The sequence below is a fragment of the Nelumbo nucifera genome, chromosome 1, assembly GCF_055504915.1.
Source record: "Nelumbo nucifera cultivar China Antique chromosome 1, China Antique-T2T, whole genome shotgun sequence".
Taxonomy (NCBI): domain Eukaryota; kingdom Viridiplantae; phylum Streptophyta; class Magnoliopsida; order Proteales; family Nelumbonaceae; genus Nelumbo; species Nelumbo nucifera.
Window position 1 is genome coordinate 167,776,313 of NC_142649.1, and position 10,799 is coordinate 167,787,111.

The following is a 10,799-nucleotide window of genomic DNA, read 5'->3' on the forward strand; positions in this document are numbered from 1 at the left end:
GATACGCCAGTAATAGTGTTATTTTTTCGAGGGATTTAACTAAATGGGATGCTAACAACATACTAATATATTTCTTGCAAAAGTGAAAGTGGGCAAAAAAAAGGAGAAATAGTTGTCCATACCTAGACGAGTTGGAAATCATGTTTTATGGGACTACTACTATAGGCAATACATCCATGGATAATGTTAAAGTACCATAAAATGATGAGATTGAACATGTCCCACATACAAGATATATTTGTTAGCCCCTCTCTTAATGAAGTTCACACACCCTATGCATAAACTCCTAAAACCCCTGCTGTTGAGTTGGACGTGGATATTTAGTTAGAATTTGATAGACTTATAAGAAATAGTTCACTTCCCACCTCTTGGGAAAGGGAAGAAGATCGAGCAGGGAACTGATCTCATGCTTACAATGGATGCATGGGCAAAGTTTAGCAAAACTAGGATGAAGATGGTAGAACCGTAAAAAAAGAAAAGAGCAATGTTAGAAAGGCATACCTATGTCAAGATGAATATAGGTTGTAAACAAGTTTCTATTAATTTGAGTTGTTAATGCTAGACAAGTTTCGAAGGCAGCACAAATATTCAAGAAAGAATATTGAAGGTAAATGTTTATATCATTTACAACCGAATGTCAAATTGAGTAATTGAAGAATCCATAGACATTAAAGTCTAGATTTTTTGTCTCTTGGTCATTTGCCTACTTGGATATGTGTTGGATGCTTTGCTTCTTGTTTTCTAAATGGACAAGTGTTAGATGTTTTGTTTGTTATTTTATATTATATTGGTGAACCGATCACATGGTAATTTGAAAATGTGATTTCATGGTAATTTTGTTTTTGATATTTTATAACTTCATGCAAATTTACATGAATATTATATTTTATCACCTTCTATTATATTTCACACAATTAGTGTATGAATATGTATATCTTTTCTAGAATTCCATGGACCACTACGAAGTACAACCCATCCATTTTGACAAATGGAATAAATATGATCACGAGCTCTTTGAACTTGTGTTTGTTAGTGAAGTATGAGATATTACAACACATATTTTATTAAACAATCGTATTGCACTTCAAGAATGAGTGGATATGCATTTGTGATGGAATGTTTGGATGACTAGGACCACCTTGATAAGGCGTATGATGCATTTGTGATGGAATGTTTGGATGACTCGAAGCACCTTCATACGACGTATGATGCGTTTACGATGGAGAGACATGTATTTAAAAATTTTATTAATCTCATAACAAACCATAGACTTTTAACTAACAGGTTATCATGGACCACATTAATCTCATAACAGGTTATCATCCCATTGATCATTGGTTACAATGGACAAAATTGTATGGTTGCAAGTAGATTCTAACACTCCAAGAGTAACATTAATGCTCATTTTAGGAAAACCCGGCAAGTAATTTATTGGCTTGGGATAAAATTGATTCAACCACCATCATTTTTTTTTTTGATCAATAACACTTTCATTAATTCATCAGTAGAAAATTTACAAGTGGAAGACAAACACACTTATCTTCCAAGAGTCACAAAGAACTTCAAGAAATGAAAAAAGAAAATACAAAGATACAAAGACACTAACGTTACAGCTTAGCCCAAAACAAAGAATCCCTTTCTGTCCCTTGTTTTACTAAACCGTCAGCTAGGGAATTAGCTGATATTTTAATCCAACATGTCTTAACTTCCATCTCCCGCACCAGCCATTTGAATTTCCTCTTCTCATTATTATATTTCCATAAATCATTTTGATCTTTAGTCAGCCACCCTATCACCACCTCTGAATCCCCTTCAACTATAAGTTTCTTGATGTTCAATTCCTTAACTTTCCGGGCTCCTTCCATAACTGCACATATCTCAGTTCTAAGGGAATCACCCACTCCAATTGGGCCTGAGAACATAGCAGAGATGATCCCATTTTCATCCCTAAAAACACCCCCGATCCCCGATTGTCCCGGGTTTCCCCTACTGCATCCATCAAAGTTTAATTTCAAGAATCCACTAGGTGGGGGGGTCCAAGCCACACTCATTACTGACTTGGTCTGCGTGCAATTTGCAATTTCACCCCACTTCCTCAACATGTCATTCACTGTGTAATCTGTGAATATTTTCAAAGATTTCAGCCACTGTACCGCCCTAAAATGTATGATAGCCCTCAGATCTGTTGTTCCTCTCTGAGTTTCTGAGAATATCCTAGAGTTTCTTTCTTCCCACAGTGTCCAACATACTACAACCCTTAGTCCTCTCCACATTGTCCTTCCCCTTTTTAACCGCCACCTAAAAAAAGAAGGTGAGAAAAGGCCCTGCATGTCTGATGGGGGACTCAAGCTGCATCCAAATAAGAAGAAAGCTCAATCCCACAATGACCTCGTGAAGTGACAAGACACCATTAGGTGAAAACCAGTCCATCTGCTTTACACAGAACACACCACTGAGGTAACAAGCAAGTATTGGGTTTCTTCTTTTGGAGTAGATCACCAGTGTTGATTCTTCCAAATAGGCTTCCCAACAAAAACTATCAACCCTAGAAGGTATAGCTCTGCACTAAACCTCACCAATAGGAAAAGGGGACAAGATAGGATTGGTGGACTGACTTAAGACTTTGAAGAACGAAGCACAAGAGAAAAAGCCATTGGGGGTAGGTGTCCAAATTCTAGAATCCGCCCTAGTGGGGTCTAAGACAACGTTATCAAGAAGTGCAAGAAGGCTCGAAATACAGTCGAAGTCTAAGTCCCTCAAATCCCTTCTTAGACCCAAGTTCCACCTAATCCCAGAAGTGGAAGAGGACGGGGTGGTGAAAGATGAGATTGGCTCATTTTTCAAATCAGAAAGAGCATACAAAGATGGAAACTGATCCTTTAGAGAGGCTCTCCCCACCCAAGTTTGTTCCCAAAATTTTATGAAGTTACCATCATTCTAACGAGGTAAAATCACATATTAAACAATAAAAAAAAAATATTTTTCATGGGTTCAGGTGTTTCATTTGTGTATTTATATCCATATATTCCATGTTTCATTCGTACATTGATCAGGTATATATTCACATAGGATTGTATAGGGGCAATGGATGTTACACATATAAGTATATGCGTTAAGCTAAACGAGTAAATTCCATATACGGAGAAATTGTGTTGCACTGTGAATGTATTGGTAATATGCTTGTTCAACATACAATTTGCTTTCATTTATATGGGTTAGTAAGGATCTACCCATGACTTTAGGGTGCTTGCAGTAGTTATTTTTTTATTCACATTTAAAATTTCTACATCCTCCCACAGGTAATAAATTCAAAATTTCCAATTTCTCCAAAAGTATATTTAAACATAGATAATATACATGATTGTACATGATTTCTGTAAAAAAGTATTATCCTAGGAATTTTGGGTTTTCTGGTGGGTCTGGATATCTAACACCTTATTCTAGAGAATAATATCATTTAAATGACATTAGAGGATAACAAAGAAAATTTCGATCAAAGAAATTAGTATTTAGTTATAAGAACTTATTGCTAAGAAATGTTATAAAGAGATGTTTTGGGATCTTGAATAGAAAATTTCCTATTTTGTACCATCTTTGAATCTACAGATGCAACCACATATCATAACATCATACTTCATCACATCTAATTTTATTAATAGAGAGGCTATTCATTATAAAGACATTGAAAGATACGCAAGGGAAAATATAACAAATAAAGAGGGAAGTGAAGCTAATAAGAGTATTTCCAATAAGGAGAATAAACAAGCTTAGATACAAATAGTTAGTCTTAGAGACAGAATAGTAGATAGGATGTGGAGTAACACAAATTAGAACATTGAGTTTTTTTTTTATTTTAATTTTAATTGTAGATACTATGGTTAATGCATTAGTAGTGTTTCTTAACATTTGAACTTAATTATAGACGTATGGTGCATCAAATTGATATAGGAATAGCCAAACATCATACACCTATGTGCTTATGCAGCAAGGGTTTGATAAAACAAGTCACGGAAAGAACCAACAACAATTATGGTCTATGCTTCTTCCAATGCCAAAAATTGAGAATCACCTAAATTCGTTTCATTGGATAGATGAATTTACTGAACATAATACTTGGCAAGTCCCACACAGATTATACAACCCATCATCGACATACAGCATCATGCATTATAAAGGGATGCCAGATTATATAAATCAAATATTGTGTTGCTTGCATGTTTTGGCTGCAACATTCTTTGCACCATTCTCTTACCTATCTTAGTAGTCTTACTACAATGGTTTTGCAATTTCTGTTTAAATATAAGTAGTAATTTCGTTTTTCCTGTTATATCCACACATAGTATCTATGGCTAATGCAACCAATATTTCCATGCTAGAATGATGTAAATCAATCTTACTCGGAGCTAATGATCAGAAATATAATGTTTTGTTAGATTTAGTCATTGTTATTTTTCTTTTGATTTTATTTATAAATCATTTCTTTGGTTTTAAGTTATTTTTAATAAATTTTGATATTTAAAGATAAAATATTATGATGATTTTTCTAAACATTGAACAATTTCCATTATTTTTATTACCAGATTTTGCTAATAAAATTTATTTTTCCTATTAAACAAATTCATATTCTATACAATGTATACTGACTATACTCTATTACTTGACATATACGACAATTGACAAATAAATATTTTATTCATTATTATTTTGTAATATTTTTTCAATTTATTTTAAGCTTAAAACTTAAAGATCGTGTGAACCCACCCATTTATAATCAACGCAATAAAACATCCTTTAAAAATTAAAATTTGAAAATAAACACGAGCATGTAGGGCATCACTGGTAGATGTATTGATCATTTCAACGTGATGATCGAATTGGTAGGTGATTCATCCTGTCATCCATTGTGATTTGTGACCATATCATTTATCGGTCCCACGTGCAACTGGAGTAAATCCCAACAGTACCCACGCATGGATTGTTCTACGTACATGCACACAAATACTTATACCACCAGCTGACCTCTTCCACCAATTACTTGGGTCATGTCGATATCTGCACCTCCGGATCAGCCTTTTTAGATCATTCTCTTGGATTTAATAGAATGATCAACAAAATATTTACCTTTAGTTTTGCAGCTCACAAGATCCCCATCAAAATACAATTAGGATATTAACTTCAGAACTTTAGCTAACCAGTCCATCCCAATCTCAAACAAACGCCATTTTTAAGTTACCACTGTTAATTGTTTTTAAACGAAACCAAACGAGAGAGAGAGACAGAGACAGAGAGAGAGATGGAAATGAATTTACATAGCACATAAACAAGGCATATAACCAACATTTTGCTTTACCTAGTGCTACACCAGTCACTATGTAAAGGCGGATTTGTTCCCATCCCTTCCCACTTTTTGACCGCTAATAGTCCAAGATTCCATCTTTTCTTCCCAAAATATGGTTGAAATTGAGAGCTTGAACACATTTGGTCTTTTGGATCGATGCTGCTGCTGCTGGATCCAAACCCCTTTCACTTTACTTTAAATACAGACATCCCCAAAATATTCCCAGTGCAAAGAAAATATTCCTCCCACCACCCCACACCTCTTTTCTTTACAGTAGGACAAAAGAAACAAAATAAACAGGCAGACCCACCAATATGAATCTCAAAATCTCCATTTCTCTGTTAATATAATCACACATTTGGTTTATGTCTATTGTTCCGTTCGGCAACGATGGTGAGGAGCCTGGACACACCCTCAGTCCAGACTTCGTACTCCCTTTGATTCCTGCACTCAAACTCTACTACACCACGCAAAGCAGTTTTCAGCCCAAAGTAACGTCGCTGCTCACCGCCCTCCAGCAAATGACGCCCAGGCCATGCCGGAATGTCCTTGCAAACCTCCAAAACTACATCTGTACCCCCAAACAGACGTCGATTGATTCAAAACTAAACTAAACTTGGAAAAAAGAGAAAAGTAAAAAAGATGAACACCCTATTCTTTTACTTTTCTTTTTCACTTTTACTGCAATTGATCCCCTTTCTCTGATCCCGATAAGGGTAAGAGAAGACCGTGAACTGTGACGAAAGAATAACAGGCTAGAAGGACTTACTCTTTTTCTTTTTGGTGATGGTCCCTGCTACATGCCTGCTCTTCATCTTCAGCATTACCTGTAATAAGATGGAATGGAATGTGAGAACTTTTTTATAGCTTCCACGCCCCCGATGTGATAATTGATAAACTATACTTCAGTTGTCAGACTTTTCAATTATGTTTCATTTCAGTTTAAATTCCCTGGTTCATTGTGTCCCCATCATTGGCACCCATTGCAAAATTTCTTTCAAATTCTAACAAAAAAAAAAGAGATTTTTTATTCATGAACCATTAAAAAAACGAAATCAAGAAATTGAAATTATAGAATCATAGCAGAAAACCCACCACTCCCGTCCTATGGATATAAACAGAGACGATTTTCAAATGCAGATCACCTGAAACATCCAACCAACAAACAACAATTTCTTTAACGCCAATGAAATCTGCAGTCTACCACATAATTTCTTTGTGAAAATAAAATAAAAAATAGATCATTGATCAAATTAGATAAGTCAAAAGTAAATGAAAGAATCACCTTTACGGGTACGCTTGAGGAGTTCGCAACCCCTTGCGAGGAACTCTTGACTGCAGATACCGAGGAAATTCTCCTCGGTGACAAGCTCACCGCTGTGGTTAGAGTGGGCATTATTGTGATTATTACCACCTAAACCCATACCTTTCTCAACCGGTATTACTGCAGCTATATTCCAAACATCCTTCAATGCTCTCGCTTTCAACGTAGCGACCCCGCGTAGAGCTGCATCCACCAATCACCCGCATTAATAATAATATCATGGGGTCAATGTCTAAGTTGAATTTCGTCAACTCCAAGTCCTTTGTCGATCCTCTTATTCCTAAAGATTGTTTGCTTCCTTAAGATTACAGAAATGCCCACACCGAGTGGATTAATTTACTAACCTGTTGCTGCCGCAGCTGTCAAGGTCAGAATGTCGCCAGGTGAACGGACATTGACGGCCGAACTAACGACGGAGGCAAGATGTTCCCGCTCGGCGCCCATTGCCTCTGCAGCCTCCACGCATTGCGCTGCAACCAACGTTGCAGCCGATGCAACCGCCATGTCAGTCTTTGACATTTGTTCGTCTTTGCCTGACGATGATGAAGCAGCCGTGGCTGCGGCAATGGCAGCCACTGCAGCAGCTACCCCTGCAACCGAGACTGCTGCATGGAGCTGCGCGTTGTGTGCTCGGGTTTCCTCCTTCTTCCTCTCTCTCCTGTCTTTCAACCACCTACCAACTGTCTTGTTACCGCCACCACCACCGCCAGGACCTGCGCAACCACCGCCACCCCCGCCACCGGGACCTCTGTTCTGCGTTTTCTTCGTGTTAGCCGTACGGGATAGCTGCATGTATAGAGGGGAACACTAGGGTTAATACCGCAGGAAGAGGTTGTCGGCCAGAGATCAATAGTGAGATACAGTAGGTACACCGAAACGGACTGTACACTGACTGTATCACCGACTGCAGGTAAGACAAACGGGAGAGAGAGAGAGAAGCGACAAAACGAGTGGCGCGTAAACGAATTTGATTCGAGAACTGATACAAGTGCCACGTAGCACGACATGCAATATCACTTGACGAGCGCATATTAAGTACATGTTTTCTAAAATACGCCAATAAGGCGTATAGAACAGAACAGTGGTCCATGTCGGAATTCGGAAAGCAAGCCAGATGCACCAGAGCAGAGTTTGAGAGAGGGAGAGAGGGAGAGAGGGGGGATGGATGGGATGTATTGACTATTTTCCTTGCATTCAAAGTCCTGATGCACCCTCCAATAATCGAAAGACCAAGATGCCCTTCAAGAATTAACAAATTTATTGAATGCCTGTAACCTGAAGACGTTTTGTTTGGACGTCTCAGTCTGGAACAAAGAGAAACGAACAAGTTTCCACTTTCTCAGAAAGATTCCAAGTCGGCATTTCTGAGTTTATACGGGGGCATTTACGTATTTCAACTTATCTCTCAGAGGCGAGCTTTCACTTAACGGTGATAGTTTGGCTACCTATGAAATGTCTTAATATTTTTTTAAGACGATTGAGAAATCTTAGATTTTACGTCTGTTAATACAAATAAAAAAGCACCAAGTGTCCATCCAATTGATAGAAGAGATAAAAGCAAACGTTCTCTCACTGCCGCTGTAACAAGATTACAGGTTTCTAGGGCAGGGAGAGAGAGAGAGAGAGGGACGTCGCGGAGAAAGCTGAGCATCGGTTGCTTTGTCTTCACTCCACAAGGCTCGTGCTTCGAAATATAATAATTGCAACATCAAATCACAAATTAATAATAAGATCCACATGAATAGAAGTTTCCGGGGATAAAATCCGGCCAAAAAGAAAACATCAGACCTTAACGTCGTCGATTTCAGACGGAGAGACGGGAGGACTGTCCGTTAACGAGCCACAGCTTTGATTGCCGGCTAAAGGCCCACTGCTGTGGGAGAGCCTTCCAGAGGTCAATGGCGATACTTCCTGTTGCACCGCAACCACCAAGAACAGAATCAAACCTAGAGAACAATTAATGACTCTTACAGCTCAAATCTACATTACATCAATATTAAGTTGATAATCCATCACAAGTATAAAAGGAAATCAGTACTGAAGGGAAAAAAATAAAAGGAAATCAGTAATCAGGAAATGAAAACCCCACAAACAACAATCAATTAGAACTTTTCACGAATAAGGGCAACAACATGCAAGATTACTCTGATCACCATTTTTATATATTTGTATAACCAAGAGAACTCGCTACGCCAGAAGACCATCTCTAAGGTTTTGATAGAGAGAATATGTTTTCTATTTCTATATACTGCCTTTTCCCTTTTTTGGTTTTCAAGGATAGCTTCAGCGTGCGAGACAGCTCTGCCGTTGCAGAGGTTCCTCCCGCGCACGAATAGGGAAAACACTGCTCAAATTACTAAGTGAAAAATTAATAGTAGCCCTAGTAGCCAGGATCGAAAAAAATAAAATAATTAAAAAGCAGAACAAAAAAATTCTTAGAAAACAACGACAGATAATTGTTTCGAGGGGGAAATCTCGGTTTCATGAGATAATCAGAGACCACAGACAAAATGGAGCCCCATCATCATACAGGCAATCGCTCCAAATGAGCAAAAGCACGCATTGACCCAAGAAGTAAAAAACAAAGTTACAATAAAACAAAACACCTAGAGAGTAACAGAATCAAAAAGAGCGAGAATAATTTCTTAACAAAATGTAGATAGGGATCATGATGGAAGAAAACCCAGATTCAAAAATACAGGAACGCCAGCTTCCCCATCCACCTCTCGTGTTCTGTTATCGTTTCTTACCGACTGTGATAAAATCCTCTCCATCACGAGTTGTGAAGTTGCAGAAGAAGCAAAAGAAAATGGGTTTCCTGAAACCATCGCTGCCTCATCAGTCTCCCCAACGATATCTTCAGGAATTACCCCTCCACCGTTCGCAGCCTTGAGAAGCAGCGAAGGAGGAGCCAAAGCCTTGGATACCTCGAGAGCGGATACACTCCAAGAACGTGAGAGGAACTCCATGGGCTCCAGTGGGGTTTCGGGTGGCCGGAATCGGGGGAGGGAGACGTTGGAGAGTCTCCATGGGTCACCAACGCTCTCTTCCATGGAGTTGGAGCGAAACAAACCGAAGAAAGACAGAATGTGTGCGAGGGGGGTGCGTACGTTAAGGGGGTTTTGGGCAATTTGTGGGGGGTGGCGTTTTATAGACGAGAGCGGAAGGGACAATGCGGCCGGAACACCAGCGTTAATATGCTAAAAAAAAAAAAAAAATTGGAGAAAAAATCATATCACTGATACGACCTCAGACGGCTTTCTGTACGCTTGTCTCCTCACACTCAATAAAAACTAGAACTTACGGCTATCTGCTTGTGTTTTCGACGATTTTACTGAAATGCCCTCCACCTATTAAACAATCGCGAGTTGCAAAGCAGGGGAAGCCAGGAAAGGGTTATAATACTTGGTTTGGCCAAACAACTCGCCTACCAGAGAAAAGGACAATCAACTCAATCATTCCACAATTTTAACACGTGGCGGTCCAAACTGGTCCATGGAAATAGTTCAGGGCTCGAGTTAATCGGTTTGTTTTGTTAATTAAAAAGAGATATCCTGGACCTGGAACTGCCAGGTGCAGGTGCTTTCGGGTTCAAACTTTTATAGACAGTTGGGATGTGTTTGGACATGGAATTCATGGGGTTCAGATTAGGTAACTTGCATAAAAACCCTCAGCCATGATCTGATAAGCTCAGGTTGGCGCTTGGTGCTAGGCTGCTAGCTGGGTTGGTTTCCAGAGTTCCACTTAATATTAATTGGGTCGGGTCTTTTCCGGGTCGAGGTAGACCCGTATAAACAAATATGTAGAATCAGTTTGGAACGAGACGTTGTAGGGTTTTCGATAAAGACCCGATTATGAATGGCAGCTATATTTTTTGTCTGTAATTTGATATTAAACCTAATTATTTGTGAAGTTGAGATATTATTATAATATGATAACATCAGTGGTAGTGGTAGTGGTATATGTTGAGAAAATAGTTATTAGACCGAGTATCAAAATGCAGAACCGACCCAATTATAATTGGAAGAAAGAATGCAGACACAGACGTGTATAATTGGTCGATTCTGTTCGGTGCCGCTGGCGTGACTGACACATTGAGAACTCCAGCCTCTAGGAAATAGGTATTGAATCTATTGA

General features: G+C 38.7%; 1 protein-coding gene across 3 annotated transcripts; it reads right to left on the reverse strand.

Annotated features, from left to right (window-relative positions):
* Window positions 1–5,290: 5,290 nt before the first annotated feature.
* Window positions 5,291–9,927, reverse strand: LOC104596609 (VAN3-binding protein). 3 transcript variants are annotated; one of them, XM_010257864.3, is made up of 7 exons: window positions 9,413–9,927; window positions 8,451–8,573; window positions 7,007–7,448; window positions 6,624–6,845; window positions 6,434–6,483; window positions 6,108–6,165; window positions 5,291–5,909 (listed from the first exon to the last, which is right to left on the reverse strand). In XM_010257864.3, exons 1-7 carry the CDS (start codon window positions 9,713–9,715, stop codon window positions 5,689–5,691), a joined length of 1,419 nt encoding a protein of 472 aa, XP_010256166.1. In that variant the 5' UTR covers window positions 9,716–9,927; the 3' UTR covers window positions 5,291–5,688. The 3 variants fall into 3 exon arrangements, with proteins under 3 accessions (XP_010256166.1, XP_088751256.1, XP_010256167.1); XM_088895130.1 differs by having other exon boundaries at window positions 8,451–8,576; window positions 9,413–9,815; XM_010257865.3 differs by lacking the exon at window positions 9,413–9,927 and adding an exon at window positions 8,816–9,367.
* Between the last annotated feature and the right edge of the window lie 872 nt (window positions 9,928–10,799).

Excerpts from the sequence above, each read along its gene's own strand:
- LOC104596609 (XM_088895130.1), bottom strand. The coding sequence starts at position 9,715 with ATGGAAGAGAGCGTTGGTGACCCATGGAGACTCTCCAACGTCTCCCTC. Across the intron at positions 7,449-8,450 it reads CTGAAATCGACGACGTTAAG|CTATCCCGTACGGCTAACAC; the intron begins GTCTGATGTTTT and ends CTATACATGCAG. Across the intron at positions 5,910-6,107 it reads CATCACCAAAAAGAAAAAGA|ATGTAGTTTTGGAGGTTTGC; the intron begins GTAAGTCCTTCT and ends TTGGGGGTACAG.